The 20,284-nt window shown below is 50.4% G+C and overlaps 1 protein-coding gene across 2 annotated transcripts; it reads left to right on the top strand.

Moving 5' to 3' along the window:
* The first annotated feature begins 1,171 nt into the window (after positions 1-1,171).
* On the top strand, positions 1,172-19,586 carry SNUPN (snurportin 1). Of its 2 annotated transcripts, none has more exons than XM_006126252.5 (9): positions 1,172-1,283; positions 3,580-3,746; positions 5,631-5,775; positions 6,431-6,535; positions 6,922-7,018; positions 7,732-7,829; positions 8,026-8,103; positions 10,195-10,275; positions 18,523-19,586. In XM_006126252.5, exons 2-9 carry the CDS (start codon positions 3,589-3,591, stop codon positions 18,853-18,855), a joined length of 1,095 nt encoding a protein of 364 aa, XP_006126314.3. In that variant the 5' UTR covers positions 1,172-1,283; positions 3,580-3,588; the 3' UTR covers positions 18,856-19,586. The 2 variants fall into 2 exon arrangements, with proteins under 2 accessions (XP_006126314.3, XP_075753503.2); XM_075897388.2 differs by lacking the exon at positions 1,172-1,283 and adding an exon at positions 1,444-1,757.
* Positions 19,587-20,284: the final 698 nt, after the last annotated feature.

Below are 20,284 nucleotides of genomic sequence, written 5' to 3'. Positions count from 1 at the left end.
CTATTCAGGTTGTCGGGTGCCAGGGGGCGTGGCCGTTCGCCTGCCGGGCGCCAGGGGGCGGGGACACTTGCCCGCCCGGGGGCGGCCCCCCCAGCCGCATGCCCGGGGCCGGGGCCCCCCCCATAGCCACGGGGCCGGGGCCCCCCGGCAAGCGCCGCGCGCCCGGGGCCGGCGGCCCCCCTGGGTGCTGCACGCCCGGGGGGGGGCGGGGGCGGGGCCAAGGCCGGGGCCGGCGCCGGGGCCAGGGCACGCGCGGCGCACCCGGGGCCGGGACCGGCCATGCGCCCGGGGCTGGCACCTGCCGCACGCCCAGGGGCAGGGCCAGCCCAGATTGCTCCGCGGGCACATGTAAAGAGCCCGGCGGGCGCCATGGCGCCCACGGGCACCGGGTTGGGGACCACGGCACTAGAGCAGGGCTACTGAACTTTGGAAGCCCCAGAGGCCACAATGATACTCACAGCTCATGCTGAGGGCTGTGACTTAAGTGTGGTTGCATATACATGCAAATATATGCAAATAGCTTTTTTCACACTGACAGGCATGAATACAAAGATTAAGGCAAGACTACACAACACACAGGCCCCATTTAAGTCAGTTCTGCTGATATTTATAAAATGCAATATTTACCCGATTTCCACCCATATGACAGCACTTTTAATGAGCAATGACAGTCCAGGAATTTAACTACTAAAACACATATCCACAGAAGACCATTATATTAACTACTTTTTTGTTTTGGCTCCCACCACAGGTCGTACGTTACGCCCCTGTGTAAACCCAAACCATACCACGGGCCTCAAACAAATGAGTGGCAGGCCACATTTTGAGTAGCCCTGCACTAGAAGGCCAGGATTGCATTTGCTGTGTATTTTTCCTCCACTGCAAAGCAGCATATGTCTGTGGCCCTGTGTATAGGTAAGGTACACAAGGGGAAACTGAATTCTGTCTCCTTAATTCCAAACTCCTGTTTGTGGAGAGGCCTGGCAGAGAAAATTCACTTTAATCATGTCTCATTTAACTTGGACATTTATTATTAATCAGAATGATTATTTGATGAGTTCCTCTTCTGTGAAACCTGGGGCACGTCACCGTCTCCTGTTCCCTTAAGAGTTTACAGCCTATGGGCCAGATCCTGAATGTTCTTATGCCCAGGAGCAGCCTCACTGACTTCAATGGGAGAACTTGCAGAAGCAAAGTTCCTGAAGGGATTAAGCATCTGCAGGAGGATCATACTGTGTATGAAGTGAGCCGGCGAGGGAGCACACAAAGGATGCCAGCCCGGGGTATGATGAGGTCTGGATCCTGCACATCATAGGACGCATGGGGGTGGAAGAATTAGACATCGTGTTTATTTCCAAGCTTGTTCTCCCAGCTGTGACTCTGCGGGGACGGAGGGAGGCCTGGCAGGGGAGGGGCCGAAGCTGGCTGCGGGCTGGAGCCCTCGGGACACGGGGAAGGGCAAGAAGCACGAAACCAGGGACCTGCCCGCCCCGCGCGTCAGAGCGCGCCCGCCAAGCCCAGGCGCGGGGCTGATCGCGCTCGGCCCGGCCCGGCGGGAGGCGCCTGCAGGGAGGCCCCGGCTCGGCCCCAGCAGCCCCGCGCGGGCGGGCCCCGGTGACGCGGGAACTCCCCAGCCCGCGCGGCCTGGGCCTGGGCCTGCCCGTGGCGGCTCCGCAGCGGCGGGGCGGGGCCGGGAGCGCCGGGCAGGAGGCCACTCCCCGGCCGGACGCAGCACGCGGCGGCGGGAGCGCGGCCCGGTGAGCGGAGCTTCGGGCGGGGCCGGGCCGGGCCGGGCTCTGCTGCCCTGCGCCCCCCCCGCCCCATCGCACCCCCTCCCTCCGCGCCCCAAAGCCCCCCCGCCCCATCGCGCCCCAAAGCCCCCCCAGCGCCACAAAGCGCCTCCCGCCCCATCGCACCCCTCCCCCCGCGCCCCAAAGCCCCCCCCCCCCGCCCCATCGCACCTCCTCCCCCCGCGCCCCAAAGCCCCCCCCCCCCGCCCCATCGCGCCCCAAAGCACCCCCCGCCCCATCGCAACCCCTCCCCCCGGCGCCCCAAAGCAAATCCCTGCCACATCGCGCCCCAAAGCCCCCCCCCGGCGCCCCAAAGCACCCCCCGCCCCATCGCAACCCCTCCCCCCGGCGCCCCAAAGCACCCCCCGCCCCATCGCACCCCTCCCCCCCGCCCCGCCCCCCGCCCCATCACACCCCCTCCCCCTGGCGCCCCAAAGCACCCCCCCGCCCCTACCCCCGGCGCCCCAAAGCACCCCCCTACTCGCCTCCCGTCCCGTCTCCCAGCCCCCCAAATCCACCCCTCCCCTTCCCTCCCCTGCTCCCCTGCTCTCCACCCCCTCCCCCTACACCCCTCTACGCCTCTCCTCTTCCCCCTCCCCACCCATCGCTCCCCGCTCTCCACCCCCTTCTCCTACACCCCTCTACGCCTCTCCTCTTCTCCCCCCGCCGCCTGCCCTCCCCACCCATCGCTCCCCACCCCATCCCCCTACACCCCTCTACGCCTCTCCTCTTCCCCCTCCCCCCCCGCCGCCTGCCCTCCCCACCCATCGCTCACCCCCCTCCCCTGCTGCTTCCATTGCCCCGCTTTCCTTCCCCAGCCTCCCTCTCCCCTAACCTTTGCTGTTCCCTGCCCAGTTCTTCCCCTCCCTCCTGCTCCACTTCTCCCATCACCTCTCTATCCCTCTCCCCCATAGAGCCACATCATGGTCCAGCTAAGTGGCCCGGGCATGGCGGCTCCTGGGTTCTGTTCCCAGCTGTACCTCCTGTGCCCACATTTCCAAATGTTCATTATCCTCCATATTTGAGTTCCTAGTTAAATGGCCCGGTAGCCAGAGGAGCTGAGTACCAAGCATGGCTTCCCACTGAGATCCATGAGAATGGCAGGAGCTTAGCGCCTCTGAAGTCTGCTCACCTTTATATAAGTGCCTGACAGTATTGGCTTTAACCTTAGTCTCTCCCCCTTTCCTGTGATGTGGGAATGCTATTTACTCACCCCCTTGGACCAGTTGGAAGGATTCATATTTGCACACTATTTCGTCAGAGTGAAGCGTTACGTACTGTAATGCTGGTGACAATTCATCATATGGGTCCTGAGCAACCCCGGCCACGGGGCAGCCAGAAGGCCACGTGGCAGGACCTCACAGTCATGGTGGAGCTGTGTGGCAAGATCTAGGTTAAAATAGTGACCCGGATAAGTACTGGGCTGGAAGATGGGGGAAGGCTGGTCTTGGTAGGTTGGGAATGGTTCCTTGGTTCTGCAACAAAGTAGTTACTTAGAATCCCTGCCTTCTCCTATGCACGTTGCCAGCTCCTCTCTTCCATCTGCTGCACCCTCACCATCTGTAAGCTGGGCTGTCCTTCACTCTGTCTGTCCACCCACACCGCCGCCTTGAAACCCATCCTGTAATCCTTTGGGCAGGGTTGTCAGACTCCGTGTTCTTTCCCCTCTTTGGCACGCGGTCTTCTCTCTTCTTGGTTCCCGAAGGTCTGGGGGGCCGTCCCAAGCTGCTCAGCCAGGAGGAAATTGACTCGGCCTAACATTCCATTCCGTTTGCTTTTTCTCTCCCAGACAGTAAAAATGGAGGAGTTGAACCAGGCTCTGGCTTCCAGCTTCGCAGTATCTCCGGACCTGAACAGCATAGCAGCCCCACACCCCCGACTGGCCCAGTACAAGTCCAAGTACAGTTCCTTGGAGCAGGCAGAGAGGAGACGCAAGCTCCTCGAACTTCAGAAATCGTAAGGGTCCCTTAACTGCTGGTGTTTGTTTCTGGGCTGGAGATCCTTTTAGAGCAACACAAACGTTGACTGTCTGCCCCGATCTTTGGGGCTGGGTGTACAGAGCGTTCCAAAAAAAGTATAACAAAAATTAAGTAAAGTGGGGATTTATTTTCCTGCATCTGACTTCTCTTTTTTTTGTTTTGCGTGATGTAAGAACGGGGAATGGGACGATTTACAATGCAGCTGTTCCTACTAACGTCCGTGACGTTAGCATGGAACCAACGCATACCGGGATGATGTATTGCGGGGACGCCCTGTATTGTAAATGGTGTTTTGATGTGTGGCATCTACTCCCTGCAAGGCCGTGCGAGTGTGGAAGGCTGACCTTGGTGTGCCTCCAGCACCTACCGAGGGGTTGGCACATTTGAAAGTTGGCACTAGTGCTGCCATGTGTAGCTGCTGGGTTAACTAGTAAGCATATATGAGGGTTACTGGTACGCTTAATGATTAACCAGTTAGCCAATCCTTGTCATTTAACTCTGACAGTGACTGTGGCAAGGCCAGGCAGCAGGCTCTAGGTTAAAACAGTTAACTGGTTAAGTGCTATTGTTTAACTGGTTAACCTTTTAACATCCCAACTGCTGGGTTGAGAGACGGGGGTAGGCCAGTGCTAGTGGTCAGGAATGGTCCCTTGGTTCTGCTATGACAGAGGTAGGCAGTAATTTTTGATTGGGGGGAGCCATTTCTAGAATTGAGTGTGGTCAAGGACCACTCTCTTCTATAATATTAATGGAGGAGGTGCAGGGTCTGGTATGTAGGTTAGATTGGGGAGCAAGAAGGAATGTAGGGTCTGGGAGGGAGTTTGGCTAAAGGAGGGGGGTGTGACCTGGGGTGGGGAATTAGGGTGCAGGAGGGGGTGCAGAGTCTGGGAGGGGGTATGGGTGCAGGAGCTGGGATGCAAAGGGTTTGGGTTGTGACTTGGGGCAGGGAGTTGGGATGTGGAAGGAGATGGGGTACCAGTGGCAGGCTCTGGCCAGGAGGTGCTTACCTTAGGCGACTCCTGGACAGCAGCCCAGTGGGACCCTCAGGCAGGCTTCCTGCCTGCTGCACCCCCTCATACTGTGGGAAACGGCCAGCTGTGGGGGCCATGTGCATCTCTATGCACTGTTTGTGCTGCAGGCATGGCCCAGGCTGGTTTCTTATGCAGGTGGCCCTTGCTGCCGGCTGCCTTGAGTGGTGTGTAGGGCTGCAGCAGACAGCCTGCCCAAAGCTTCCACTGGACTACGAGACAGTGGCAGGCCTGATCCAGCCTGCAGGCTGTGCTATGAGAATGTATCAGTACCACGGAAGTAGAGGAGTAACTCCACACAGCATGTCTCAATGGCACTTTGCATGGTGGGGGAGTTGCGAATATACATGGGAATCAGAGCATGTGGAGGAGACTGGGACTTCCCTGTGCCTCCTGGAACAGGCTCGGTGGTGCAGCTTGGGTTTCTTATAGCTGTGTCTTTCCAGAATAAGAATATAAGAATGCGCTGTGACAGGCGTGCGATTACAGCATGTTCTACTCATGGGTAGGTTAAAGAAGAGGCCAAGTGCCTTTAGGATTGAGCTGGGAGGGTGGGGGGAGACAGACGCCGGAGTGCTACAACCCACAGTCTGTTGTTAAAGTTAGAAAACAGTTGTTGTTCTGGTATTCTAGCTAGCGAGTCCCGGCTCATGTGCAGATGGGTTTCAAAGGGCACAGCTGGGAATCCTCATTGTACCATTCGCTCAACAAGCGCATGTATTCAGCGCCTTCCTCCCTGGACGCAGGCGCAGCATTCCAGGGTGCGTGGGAGGGCGGAAATGGCCGTGTCTCCTTTCACAGAAAGGAATGTGCGTCTCTGGTGTCTCCTCCAGTAAGCGATTGGACTATGTGAACCATGCCAGGAGACTGGCAGAGGATGACTGGACGGGAGCTGAGGCTGAGGAGGGGGAAGATGCGGGCAATGAGGATATGGATGTTGACCTGGTCAAGAAGTTGCCAAAGCGCTATGCCAACCAGGTGAGCAGGGATACGTAGCACAAGGAGATGATGGGCCTGCTACTGGAAATGGAGGCGTGCATGTGTCCGGGGGTGGGGAGGAGGTCCACCCAAGGGTGCAGCAGTGAAGGATGAGTGACTGTGAGCTGCATACCGGGGTGAACACTTCGTACCTGTGCTTATAGTTGACTGAGCAAATGCTTTGCATACAGGGCAAAATTACGGGGGAGAGGGAGGTGGGCGTGAGTGAATGAAAACTGCAAGGAGTATATGGTGTGGGTGGATGCCCAATCCATTGATGAAATCATGGTAGGGATAGTACGTAAGGGAGAGTGAAAGTGTTTCCCAAAGTAGCAACACCTTTCCTTGCCCTGTGGAATAAACCGTTCTAAATGTTCTGATTCACGCCCACCGCTTTCAGTTTAACTGACTTACGCCCACGGTGAGACCTTCTCTCATTCCCGGATAGTCTTTGAGGCTGTTCCGGGCTACTCAGAAGAGGTCTGATAACCACATACGTGCCCATTCATAAAGATGGAGCTGTGAACAATAAGTCACCGATGCACATCGAGGCCTAGTTGGAGAAAGCAGGGCCATTATTTGTATTTCTTGACTAGTAAGTATTTGCTCACTTCCCAAGTGTCATTATTAACACTGTTGCTATGTAACCCTACAGCTGATGCTGTCCGAGTGGTTAATTGACGTCCCCCCAGATCTGGAGCAAGAATGGATCCTGGTGGTGTCCCCCATAGGAAAAAGGGCACTGATTGTGGCAGCCAGGGTAAGAGATCATGGTGTCTGTCAGCCACACAAAGCACAGCAGTGGAACTCTGTGTACTGGTACATGTGCATCTGTCCATCCTAAAAACATCCGCTATTAGTCCATGAATTCTGGTTGCCATCTTCCTGCCAATGCTGCAGGCAGCCCGATCCTGCTCCCAAGGGAGGTTTGCTACTGATGTCAATTGGAGGAATGTCTAAAATCAGCTATGCAGGGAGGCCTAATCAACACAGTGGTCCCAGATGCTGTTAAAATACCGCCCCCTCTTGGAAGCTTCGTGGGATGGGTCTGTGATTCTAACTGGATCAGTATTCGGTACATGCAGACCTGTCGCTTGCAGTGCAATAGCAGTGGAGGCAATTTGGACTTTCTCCATTTCCCTGCAGGGCTCCACTGCAGCTTACACCAAGAGTGGATTTTGTGTCAACAGATTCCCCTCCCTGTTGCCAGGGGGAAACAGGCGCACCTCGGCAACTGGGAAAGGTAATGATCTGAAGAGGCCTTCAGAATGGGTACGAGTACCCTGGCCTGCTTCTCAGTATGCATTTAGTCCTGGGCCGCCCCTGCAGGACCAGACTTTCCTGGTGGCTAGAGGGTAATCCCGCCACTGTGTCTACTTGTTTACATCATGATGGGAGATGTTAGGGGAATATTTTTTTCACAACTGTGAGATCGTTTTCCCTGGGAGAAGAGTGATGTCTGTTGAACTCAGGCTCACAACCTCCATATCCTTTTCCCACATAAAAGCCAGCGCGCTCTCTGTGCTAACTACGGGTCCCTGTGCACTAATAGCCTGTCTAGAATTCCCATGGGTAACGTGTGCGTGGCTGTAACGTGCCCTTCGTAATACTACACAAAGCTGCATTGATTCTGTTATTTAAGAGGGGTTGTGAATGCATAGAAAACTTCTCCAGTGAATCCACAGCTTCCCCTTCACGGTTCAATTCCTCTGCCTAGCAGGCTGCCCTTGATGTCCCCCGACTCCAGTCAAGAGAATGGTGTCTTTTTCCTGTGCCCCTCCAATGCAGCAGTTTCCAACACTGGATTGGGAGCGAGGATTGCTCTGCATGCTGTGGTGTTGAGAAGAGTTTTTCCAGCCCAAGCTGTAGTAAAAGTCCTGATCGTGTCAGAGCTGTAGCATGTAGTCCTGTGTCGGTAGCGCTCCGTGCATGGATCACCTGTGTTTGTATATACAGATTACACAATCTTGGACTGTATCTACAGTGAAGTGAACCAGACGTATTACATCCTTGATGTGATGTGTTGGAGGGGACATCCTGTTTATGACTGCCAGGTACTGGTCCTTTCCTCACCCCGGCCAGTGCATTCGACACCCCCCTTCTTACTGTTGTGTCACTTGTTCTCTGAACCATGTCAGATATTGGGGATTCAGGGAGTCTGCCGGAGGTGGATGCTTTCAGACACCGTAGTAGACTCCCTAGTGTTTGGGATGGATGGTCGCTACCCTGTGCATCTTCTCTCTTCTCCAGACAGATTTCCGATTCTATTGGCTTCACTCTAAGATCCAAGAAGAGGAAGGGCTGGCAGAGAAAAGCAGAATTAATCCAGTAAGTCTTTTGTATCCAGGGCATAAGGGGAGAGTGGATTTAACTCTCCCATCGGAATGGGCTGTGTGTTGGCACGTTGGTTGGTTTGATCCTCCATGTGTCACCTTTTGGTCACTGAAATGTTCTCCTAATGAAATGCGATCCCACGTTCAGGATGTAAACCAAACATTTAAAAAACAATGACCCTGCACTTTCCACCCTAAGTGCTTGAGGAGATCCGGGCCGCAAGGTATTAACTGCCTGCAGCGCCACTTTTAGCCTCCCTGACTGAAATGCAGCTGTAAAGGAAAACCAGCCAGGTTTCCCCAGAGACTGCATTAGTGTGCGTTTGCTTTCCGATAGGAATCCTCTTTTGATGTTAGGGAAGAGCCTCACCTGCTCTCAGCAGCTTGTCTGAGGGGACGAGTTTGAGCTGGGCTTGAATGCTGGAAGTTAAAGGGACTAAGGCTGGGCCAAGGCCCATTTCTGGGCAGGACCAAATTCCCTCAGCGTCCGCTGATGCCGAGGAGAGGTGATGACAGAATGTCGGAGGTTCATGCTCCCTGAGCTGTTATTTTGAACAGTTGTTTCTGGATCTTGAAATCCAGGGGGCTACTCAGGGGCTTAAAGTTAGGCATGTGCTTAAGCACCTTGCAGAAGGAAGCTCTCTTCCCTGTTCTGTGAAAGCGGTCACTGCTGCACATGGTCTCAAAGGGGTTAAAGCCTAAGGCCAGGTCTCTGTTGAGCAAATCGGCATAGGGAGTTTGTTCCTACACACTTGCTAGGGGGTGTAGTGTTCAACCGCCCGTGAGTCATTCACTGCATTGGGGTGTCTCTGTGACAAGTATTGTATACATACAGTAAGATGGGGCTACAACTATTTGAGAGAGATCCTGGAGTCATTGTGGATAGTTCTCTGAAAACATCCACACAGTGTGCAGCAGCAGTCAAAAAAGCAAACAGAATATTAGGAACCATTAAAAAAAGGGATAGAGAATAAGAGAGAGAACATCTTATTGCCTCTATATAAAACCATGATACGCCCACATCTTGAATACAGCATACAGATGTGGTCTCATCTCACAGAAGATGTCTTGGCATTGGAAAAGGTCAACAAAATGGTTAGGGGTTTGGAACAGAGAGACTAAAAAGACTTGGACTTTTCATCTTAGAAAAGAGGACGCTAAGGGGGGGAGGTATGACAGAAGTCTATAAAATCATGATGGGTGTGGAAAAAGTGAATAAGGAAAAGTTGTTTACTTAGTCCCAGAATATAAGAACTAGGGGTCACCAAATTAAATTCATAGGCAGCAGGTTTAAAACAAACAAAAGGAAGTTTTTCTTCACTCAGCACACAGTCAACCTGTGGAACTCCTTGTCAGAGGATGTTGTGAAGACTAGGACTTTAACAGGGCTCAAAAGAGAGCTAGATTGATTCATGGAGGTTAGGTCCATCAATGGCTATTAGCCAGGATGGGTAAGAATGGTGTCCCTAAGCTCTGCTTGTCTAGAAATGGATGACGGGAGAGGGATCACGTGATGATTACCGGTTGTGTTCCCTCCCTCTGGGGCATCTGATATTGGCTACTGTCGGCAGACAGGACACTGGGCTAGATGGACCTTTGGTCTGATCCAGTCTGGCTGTGATGTACCCAGTAGTAAGGCTTGGTAGGATTGGACTTTGTAGGATTGTGAGCTCTTCAGAGCCAGGCCACTGGTTTATATGGTGCCATGCTCCCCTGTGGGGCTATGAAACCGGTAAGTTAACCAGATGGATTTGCTTGTGCATCAGTGCTGTGTACAGGGAGCGATTTGGGCCTCAACTTGCTGCGGGCATAAACGGGCGCGTCTCCATTGATTTCAGTGGATGCCCATCTTATGTCAGCGATGAATTTGTTCCTTGGCATTCAGCAGATGCCAACTCTGCTCGTGCTGAAATGGGAGCACTATATAGCATTCAAAATGGGGACACTCGGCATCTGTCATTGACCTAACCTTCAGATAATCAGCATCTCTCAACGGTTCGGTCCTGTAGCTGCACTTCCAGCACTCGGTACAGTTAGGTGGCCAGTGGGGGGGGCGCGTACTAAGTGCTTGAATTCTCTCTTTCAGTTTAAATTTGTGGGCCTGCAGAGTTTCCCCTGCACCCCAGAGAGCCTATGCAAGGTGCTGGCCATGGACTTCCCCTTTGAGGTAAGAGGGCTGTCTGCCTTCAGTGGACGGACAGGGAACTCGGGACCATGCTGGGACTCAGTGACAACAGAGCTGTGTGTTGTGCTGATGCATAATAGAGGCCATAGAGGAGCCTGCATTTGGGGTAGCATGTCTGATTTGACTTGGATATTGTGGCTTCTGGAGACATGCTAGAAGCCAGCTCAGCTGCAGCCTGGGAGTGAAGGGGGGCGAGTCTTGTGGTCATCAGAATATTTAGACTCAGGAGACTGCAGTCATTTCTGACCTCTGCCACAGAGACTGTGTTGCCCTTGGTCAAGTCATTTTATCCCTATCTGTTCTCCAGCTGTAATCAGGGATAACAATACTTCCCTGTCTTGCGTGGTGAGAACAAATTCGCCTGTCAGTTGTATAGATCCTACAATGATGGAGCCGACATATGAACCCAGGCAGAAAGGGAGACTGCCGTTCTTCTCAAATACCCCTAGCCAAATGTCTAGTGAATCTCAGCTGCATCTCTTGGGCTCTCTAGGCCCCTGTAAGCAGATACAGCAATGGCAGCCTGAATCATCCTGGCAAACCAATGCTAGGTTTGCTGGTCACTGCTGACTTTCTGCTGCCTTCCTGTTAAGGCAAAGAGAGTGGTCAGATTTGGTCATCAAGTCTGAGCCCTCTGGGCGGCAGTGCTGGGGCTTGCTCTGGAGTCACACTGCACACGCAGCAGAATGCACAGAACATCAATAAAGTGTTTGATTCTTCAGTCAATAGGCTCACATGACTGCTGAAATTATCTGGCAGCCTCTGTGACCTTTTGGCCAGAAAGTTTCATGCTTCCTCTAGACAACTCCCCCCGGACAGGAGCTGGTTAGCGTCACTGCTCTGAAGGAGGAGTAGAAAGTGCCAGGAAGATACTGACATTCTGAGAGGGAAATTGAGTCAATCAAATTCTCCAGTGTACCCGTCACAGTTTGATCCCAGGTTTCCAGCCACGAAAGGCTAGTACATCAGCATGCTGGGTCATTGAGCTCACGGCTGTCTAATCGATCTCTGACTGTACGAGTTCTTTCTAATCCAGTATTGACACAGAAGTAGGTTACCAAGCGTTCACTAACACAGTCTCTCAAATTTCACTGCACCACAACCCCCTTCTGACAACAAAAATTACAGCACAGCCCTAGGAGAGGGGAGCCGAAGCTTGAACTCTTCTGTCCTGGGATGGGGGAGAGGCTTGTAAAGTGAGCCTCGCCACCCAGGGCTTCGGCCCTAGTGCCCAGCTAATCGCCAGCCCTGGTGACCCCATTTATACGGGGTAGCAACCTGCTTTGGGGTCCCACTCCTGACCCACCCTGTTGAGAACCGCTGCACTAAAGAAAATGGAATGAACAGTTATGTCTCTGCTCATCTGAGGAAGTGGGTTTTGCCCACAAAGCTCGTTATACAGGCAGTCCTCGGGTTACGTACAAGATAGGGACTGTAGGTTTGTTCTTAAGTTGAATCTGTATGTAAGTCGGAACTGGCGTCAGCCGCTGCTGAATCTGATCATTTTCAACAGCGGCTGAATCTGGACGCCAGTTCTGATTTACATACAGATTCAACTTAAGAACCCCAGGCATCCCCAAGTCAGCTGCTGCTGAAACTGATCAGCGGCTGATTCCAGGAAGCCCGGGGCAGGGGCTTCCTGTAGTCAGCCACTGGTCAGTTTCAGCAGTGGCTGAATCAGGACGCCTGGGGCAGAGCAGCTGGGGTGCTGCCGGGTTGGTCCAGTAGCGCCCAGATGACCAGCCAGTCTGCAGACCAGGGGGACGGGGAGCAAAGCAGAGCAAAGCCGCGGAGCACGCGGGCAGCGGACAGCCCAGACACGTCTGGGCTGTCCTCTGCCCGCGTGTTCCGCCGCTTTGCTTCCTCTCCCTGGTCTGCTGGAGACCAGGGAGAGGGAGGGCCCCGTTCGTAACTGCGGATCCGACTTAAGTCGGATCCGCGTAACTCGGGGACTGCCTGTACTATATATATATTTTCAATAGTCTCTAAGGTGCCCCAGGACTACTTACTGTGTTTAAAGTTACAGGCTAACACAGTGACCCCGCTGAGACTCTGTCATGTTAAATTTGCCACCAGAGGGAGCCCTGTAATGTGACCATCATAGCACAAAAAGAACTAACACTTGCATAAGGGCTTTATGGACTGCAGCCTATGAAAACTCAAAGAATTTGCTAGGTTTGGCTGCTTCACGAAGGCAAAGGTGTATTTTCCCCATTCATTTATTATGGAGGAACATATAACACTCATGCCTATTCAAATGATTTCTTGCAGATGATGGCAGTGAGCTTAGTCTAAGTTTCTCACTCCAAATTTATGGCCTGATCCAAAGCGCTAAAGTCAGCAGGAGTGTTTGGATCAGTCCGTGGGCTCGTTAGTAAAAGTGAGTATTGCGTCTGTTCTTCAGGGAGGTCGAGCCTGCACAGATCTGATGGAAGTAATTGAAAGTCCAATTGAAATCCATTGGTGCTGCAGGTGCTCGGTGTTTTGGAAAATCACAGTCGTCTCCTCCCCCCCCATGTTTAGGTGTCGAACGTCTGGATCTCACTTGAGATGTTCAAGTCAGCAAACGTTGGCCACAAAAAATAAAATCCCTCTCTACCAATTTCCTGTCAAGTTAACTCTTGTTCTGAATTGGCTGGCGTCAGGACAATGATTCAGTGTAAAGAGACAGACCACAAATTGCATTCGCTGGAATGGAAATAGAAGCTGAAATAATTTACAGAAAATACTTTTGAGAGGATACGACCTGTCTCAATCTATTTCTTGCCCCCAGCTTATTGCATCTCTCCCTAGGTGCTGCTACCTTGAAATTAAAGGACTGGAATTGAAAGCGCTTTCCTTGGTCCTACCTAGCAGAGCCCTAATGTTACTTAGACTTCCTCCTGCATTGGGTGGCTAGTATTCTTCTTACTAACCACATCAGTGTGTCACCTGGAACGTGCTGCGTGTATCTGTATGGTCATCCTTAGTCCTGCCTCACTTCCCCCCCATATGTGGGTTTGCATTCGGAATATTTTGCAATCTTGCCTAGGCAGAATATCAATCTCATTCCTTTGGTTCATGTTCCAGTAACACAGAAGGCCCCTGTCCATGGGATTTTTCTTCCAGAGCCCCACAGTGATCAATAACCAAGTAATCCCCTCTCCTCTCCATTTAGTGTGCAGTCAGCCTCTTTGCTCTCACACAAATTGCCTTCTAGAACTGTTGGCTTTGCTAACTGGAGCCCCCTTCTAACGTTAGGAAATCCCAAGGTAAGATCTAATCTGACCAAGTGCACCTAGGGGAATGAGTGGAAGGGGTAATCGAAAACCCTTAGCATGCAGAGTAAATGTAAACGGAAAGGAGGCTAATAGGGAACGTCAGCCACTTCAGTGCTTGAATTGCAGTGGTAGCAAAAGTGTAAGGGCCAGATCCTTCAAGTACTAAGGGCCCTTACCATTGATTTGTGTGGTAGATCAGGACACTCATTAAGAATTTACTGAGTAGGAGAAGCTGAAGGCGCAGCAGAAGGATCACGGCTGCTTGGCATCCCTGCCTCTGACTAATCACTTCCCAAATGTCCTATTCTTTACCAAAATAGCCTGGGAGATCTTTGTCCTAGATTTGATTTTAACACATAAGGAAGAACAGGTTGAGACTGTGAAAGTGAAGGCAGCTGGGGGGAAAGTGATCCTGAAATGATGGAGTTTAGGAGTCTAAGGAATGGTAGGAGGCAGAACAGCAAAATTAAAGACAATGGAATTTGAGGCAGACTTTAGCAAACTCCAGGAGTCGGTAGGGAAGAGCCCATGGGAAACAAGGTGAAGAAGAAAAACAAGTGACCACAGTTGGCAGGTTTTGAAAGAGACATTATTAAGCATGCAAGAGCAAACTTGTTCCATTGTATAGGGAGGCTCTGACATGTGACAAGAGACCACCCTGGCATAACCTGAATGATCTAAAAATCAATGAGACTTAAAAAAGTGGAAACTAGGTCCAATTACAATGGATGAATATCTACTATTTGAGAGAGTCTGTCTGTTCAAGAACGCCTCCTAAACAGTAAAAGCTAGGGCCACCAAATTTGGTAGGCAGCTTCTGCTTATTATAACTTAAAACAAGGTCAGGGTTTGATAGTGCCAGGAAAATGGGATTGCATCTCGTAAAACCATACAGAAAAGAGACAATCACCTGGCAAGTGAAAGAGGCTAGCTGGGGGTGCCCCCAACCCCATCAGGGACTGTCCCAACCCCAAGCCTCCTGCTGCCCATGCATCCTTTAGGGAGAGCAGAGACTGGGAACAAAGCTCTTCCTCCCTCCCCTCAATTCATATGGGAACATTGCTGGCTGTTTCCCTTCATCGGGGAGCGAGGGGAAAGTGCACAGTTTGCTGCAATTCTTGCTCTGGTGGGGGAGCGCAGGGGACAGATGAGATGTGCACTTTGCTTTCACTCTAACAGAGACAGGAAGTGGAAAAGCAAGCAACCCTTGTAGGAATGGGGGGGGGAATGGTGGTTTGGCCTCCCCTACCAGCCCCTGCTCTGAGCCCCTCCTCACCCCCAGCCTTGACTCCTGCACTCCCCTCCAACCCTCTGTCCTGAGCCCTCCTCACCACCCATCCCTGAGACCTGCACCCCTACACTCCTTACCCTGAGCCCCTCCACAACCCAGCCCCCTGCTCTGAGCCTCTCCTCATCCCCCCCCACCCCTGAGACCTGCACCCCTACACTCCTTACCCTGAGCCCCTCCACAGCCCAGCCCCCTGCTCTGAGCCTCTCCTCATCCCCCCCACCCCTGAGACCTGCACCCCTACACTCCTTACCCTGAGCTCCTCTGCAGCCCAGCCCCCTGCTCTGAGCCTCTCCTCATAACTAGGGATGTAAAATCCCATTTAATCAGTTAACTGGTTAAATATTAAACTGGCGCTGCTCTGTCTGGCCCGGGCCCACTGCAGACTAGCGTTGCTCCAGCCGGGGTGGCGCACTCCCACCCATGATGCACTGCTCTGGCTGGGCCTGCCATGGACAGGGGCTACTTTGGCCATGCTGGAGCAGCTCCCTGCCCACGACAAGCAGGGGGCTGCTCCAGCCGCACCAGTTAACCGTAATCGGTAAGCATCACACAGTAAGCATTCATATCCCTACAGCTCCCTGCCCATATCCCTACAGCCCCTCCTCCACCCCCAGCCCTGACTCCTGCAGCCCCTGCCCTGAGCCCTTGCTCACTCTCTAACCCTGACACATGCACACACCCCAAGGGGTTGCAATATGACAGTGCACATAAGAAATTTAAGGTTTACCGAAGGATCAATTTTCCGGAGTTCAGTTTAGCGGGTACTCCTCGTGACAGGAAGTCAACGGGATGACTTCTCTTATTGACTTCCTGCTGTGGAGATGGTGCCAAGTTCAGTTTAAGGTACATTGACTCCAGCTACGTTATTGACATAGCTGGAGATGCGCAGTTTAAGCCAGTCTTCTTCCTACAGTGTAGATCTGGCCTAAGTTACTTTCACCTCCTGGACTGAACCACGATGAGCCAGATGAACCTGAAATAGGATTGCTTCTCAATAAACCTTACCAAAAAAAAAAAAAAGACACATTTGGAGCAGTGCACTGTTTTGGCACAGCTAAATCAATGTTTAAGGCTTGACAACTAGGAGAAAATGTTATTGCAAACCACATTGACTATAGCCCTTTTTTTGTTAAAACTTAGTAAATGATAAGAGTTTAGAGGGATGAAGGAAAAATGCACTTTGAATTTCCATTTAAAAATTGTACTAATAAACAATTACATGGAAAAAAATTAATAATCCCTTTTAAGAAATCCAAAATAAAAATTAGCGTCATAAAAATAACACTGAATTTTTTGAAAAATAGTCATTTAAGTCATGTACATTTTCATTTTATTTAAAAAACAGAGTTAAGGACTTGAGGCACGCCAGTTACATCTACTAGTAAACAAATAACATAAGTATGTAGGTGCAAAGTTAGAAAGGCCAAGGCATAGAATAAGCTTCATCTAACTAGAGATATCAAGGGTAACAAGAAGACAGTCTACAAATATATTTGAAGCAAGAGGAAGGTCAAAGATAGGATAGGCCCGTTACTCAATGAAGAGGGGAAAAACAATAACAGAAAATGTGAAAATAGCAGAGGTTCAATTTTGGTTTTCACCAAGAAGGTTGGTGGTGATTGGACACCTAACATAGTGAATGCTCGTTGAAAAGGAGGGAAGTTCTGAAGCTAAAATAGGAAAAGACCAAGTTAAAAATTGCTTGGACACTTTAGATGTCTTCAAGTCACCAGGGCCTGATGAAATATATCCTAGAATACTCTAGGAGGTGACTGAGGAGATAGCTGAGTCATTAGCTATTTTCTTTGAAAAGTGATGGAATATGGGAGAGATTCTGGAAGACTGGAAAAGGGAAATAAGGACAACCCAGGGAATTGCAGACCTGACGCTTAACCTCTATACCAGGCAGGATAATGAAATAAGTAATTAAGGAATCCATTTACAAAATCTTGATGAGAAAGTGATATGTAAGTGGGTATGGATTTGTGAAGAACAAATCATGTTAAGCCACCTGATAGGACAACAAATCTTGTGGATAAGGGGGAAGTTGTAGATGTGGAATAGCTAGACTTTAGTAAGACATTTGATACAGTCTTGCATCACCTTCTCATTAACAAACTAGGGAGCTACAGGGAGACCCTCGCAATGTGTGGAATCATTATTTACTGTTCCACATATTCACGGGTATGTCCCAGGGAGCCGACTGCCACTCCTCACTTTTGCCTCTGTATCAGAAGCAGCAGCACAGGGCAGCGACCAGCTCCTTGGGAGTGAAAAGGCAGGTGGGAGCCAGTGCCTGCCGGGAGCCGGCTTTAAGACAGCTCCTGGCATACGTGAGCAGCCCGGGAGCCAGCTGCTGCCCCATGTGTAACCATGTAACCACTGAAATTTTCAGCGTTACACAATTACATGCATTTTACAAGTGCTTTGGAGGATAGGATTATCATTCAAAATGATCTGGACAAAGTGGAGAAATGGTCTGTGCAAAATCGAATGAAATTCAATAAAAGCCATTGCGAAGTGCTCCACTTAGGAGGGAACAATCAGGTTCATACATACAGAATGAGAAGTGACTGCCTAGGAAGGAGTACGGCAGAAAGGGATCTAGGGGTCCTAGTGGCCCACAAGTTAAATATGAGTCGTCAGGATGATACTGTCCCCCCCCCCCTCCAAAAAAAGCAAACATGATTCTGGGATGTGCTAACAGGAGTGTTGTAAGCAAGACACAAGAAGTCATTCTGCTCTACTCTGTACTGATTAGGCCTCAAGTGGACTACTGTGTCCAGTTCTGGGCACCTCATTTCAGGCAAGATGTGGACAAACTGGAGACAGTCCAGTGAAGAGGAACAAAAATGATCAAATGTCTAGAAAACATGAGCTCTGAGGGAAATTTTAAACACTTGTTTTTTTTCAATCTGGAAAAGAGAAGGCTGAGAGGGGACATAACAGCTTTCAAAGTGTCTATAAGGTTGTTTGAAGGAGGAGGGAGAAAAATAGGACCAGAAGCAACGGGCTTACATTTCAGCAAGGAAGGTTTAGGTTGGACATTAGGAAAAACTTCCTGTCGGGGGTTAAACACTGGAATAAATTGCCTAGGGAGGTTGTGAAATCTCCATTACTGGAGATATTTAAGAGCAGGTTGGACAGACATCTGTCAGGGATATCCAGATGGTGCTTGTTCCTGCTGGGAGTACAGGGGACTGAATAGGATGACCTCTCGAGGTTTCTTCCAGTTCTATAATTCCATGATTCTGAGTGCTGCTTTATTAAAAATCAACCTGCATTTCTGCAGTGTGAGAGCATAGCAACCAAATCAAAAATGTGGCTATTTGCTGAACAGCTGCTATTAGCCTAACATTTGCTCTGTTCTCCAGAGATCTGATGGAAATGACCCATTCAGCATTTAATTGTATTCATATTGAAAGGGGTGCTAATTGGACAGTATTGGAACTTTTAGGTTTCCACTTTGCTCTTCCTTGGTTTATTTCATTGTCTGAAATTAATCAAATGAATGTCCAGTTGTTTTCGCTTGAAAGTGAAAAGAGGGTAGTTAGAGCTGGGCAGCGTCAAGGTTGAATGTGTTTGCTTTCAGATCTCAAGATGTGCACCCTTACACCTGAAATATCACCGTCCCTTGATGTAAATGCTGCCCATTCTGTCTCTCTCTTCCTCTTACAGGTAGATGGGCTCCTCTTCTACCACAAACAGACCCACTATAGCCCCGGCAGCACCCCACTGGTCGGCTGGCTCCGGCCCTACATGGTATCAGACATCCTTGGGATGACTGTGCCAGCGAATCCGCTAACTACCAAACCAGACTATGCCGGGCACCAGCTCCAGCAGATCATTGAACATAAGAAGAGTAAAAAGCTGGCAGGAGAAGAGGGATGCCTGAGCACCACCAAGGAGATGGCTGAGAATGGACGTTATGAGTTGGAACACTTGTCTACCCCTTGTGTGGCAGACGCTCCCAACAGCCAAGTGGAGACAGCAAGCCAGATGGAGAACTAAACTCCTGTACTGGGACGGTTTTACTGAGGGGGTGGGAGGCCACAGTTCAACTTTCTCGTTTTCCATGGTTGCTCATGCTGGCTGGGAGGAGGGTAATGAATATTATTGGATGGCTCTGTTTCAAGTCCCTTTAAGGGAAATAGCACAGCTTTAATACAGTGTTTGAAAGGACTTTCTCTTCTGTGGAGATGCGAAGGGTTAGTCCGACCTGTGGAGGAAATCTGCTGTTGGGATTATAGCCTGGGCCAAACTGCATGGTTATTCATTTAGCATCTGATCCTGTTCCTGTTGAAATTCATGGAAAAACTCCATTCTGGGAGCAGGATCCAGGTCCCCTATACAGAGACGCCTGTTTGTACGCTGAGCACCAAATACCAGGCCGCAGACACACCTTATTAGACTGAAAGTCTGGGGCATTTCCACCTCCAATCCAGTGGTTTGCACTTAACACTCTTTCATTGAAAGCTCTGTGGTCAGTCTGATTCTAGTTTCAGGGGTTGCGCTATAACTCTAAAATCTGAAGGTTTTTTGTTTGACGCCCACATGTTACTGTTACCACCTATCTCCTTGCACCAGAACAGGCCCTTGTGTCATAAAATGCCTGTGTGCAAAAAGGACTCAGAATAATTTTATTCTCTGACCTTTTTGAGATAGGGGAAATGCCCAAGTCAGGTTGAATTTTTTTTTCTTTAGTTGAATGTGCAGAATAAAATGTTTCATAGAAATATAAATTCTTCAGTGTTGCTTTCCAGTATATGATAATCCATACTGCATCTTTTACATTTGCATTTTAAAAATGTTTATCTTTGGAACAGGCACTTTGTGGCACTAGCTGAAACTGGGAAAATACTGTGTAGGTTTGAGTTTCACAACTTTATCAATGGACCTTCGTCCTTATCTGATGTCCTCTTCCATTCCCTGCCCTTTTCTGTGTACAAACTGTCAACTGCATTGATATGTACCAGAGCAGGTTTACTCTACGAATACTACAGCTATGGCACTGGTGTGTGGGCACTTGGTACCACAACAGAAGCGTGTTTGTTGCTATGTTAAAATCTGCAGCTATGGTAAGGATTAGGTCAATGGAATTATATCATACAGGGGATGAAATTTTTCTCAGCCCTGAGCCAGATAGCTAGGTTGATCTAATTTTTAGGTTGACCAAGCCCTAGTTTTGTGATGAAAGTGAGTGTTTGCTAGGGTGATGCCACCGACCATGGATTGCTCAAACGAGGTTTTCACTGGCAATAAAAGGCCAGTATCTTAACCCACAGGTTTGATTTCTTTATTATCAACAGTTAGGCTGTGTCTACACTGGGCCACTTATTCCAGAAAAGCGGCTGCGAGCTGTCTACACTGGCTGCTTGCTTTTCCGGAAAAGCAATGATGATCTAATGTAAAATCGTTATTGTTTTTCCAGAAAAACTAT

This window comes from Pelodiscus sinensis, chromosome 14 (genome assembly GCF_052426305.1).
Source record: "Pelodiscus sinensis isolate ZL-2025 chromosome 14, ASM5242630v1, whole genome shotgun sequence".
Classification (NCBI taxonomy): domain Eukaryota; kingdom Metazoa; phylum Chordata; order Testudines; family Trionychidae; genus Pelodiscus; species Pelodiscus sinensis.
Note: the sequence above shows the minus strand (reverse complement) of the source record. Positions and strands in the feature narration are given on the sequence as shown.

What these genes read in the sequence shown, in the direction of transcription:
- SNUPN (XM_006126252.5), top strand. Translation starts at nt 3,589, where the DNA reads ATGGAGGAGTTGAACCAGGCTCTGGCTTCCAGCTTCGCAGTATCTCCG. An exon ending in CAAAGCGCTATGCCAACCAG is followed by an intron (nt 5,776 to 6,430) that starts GTGAGCAGGGAT and finishes GTAACCCTACAG; the next exon opens with CTGATGCTGTCCGAGTGGTT. An exon ending in AGAAAAGCAGAATTAATCCA is followed by an intron (nt 8,104 to 10,194) that starts GTAAGTCTTTTG and finishes TCTCTCTTTCAG; the next exon opens with TTTAAATTTGTGGGCCTGCA.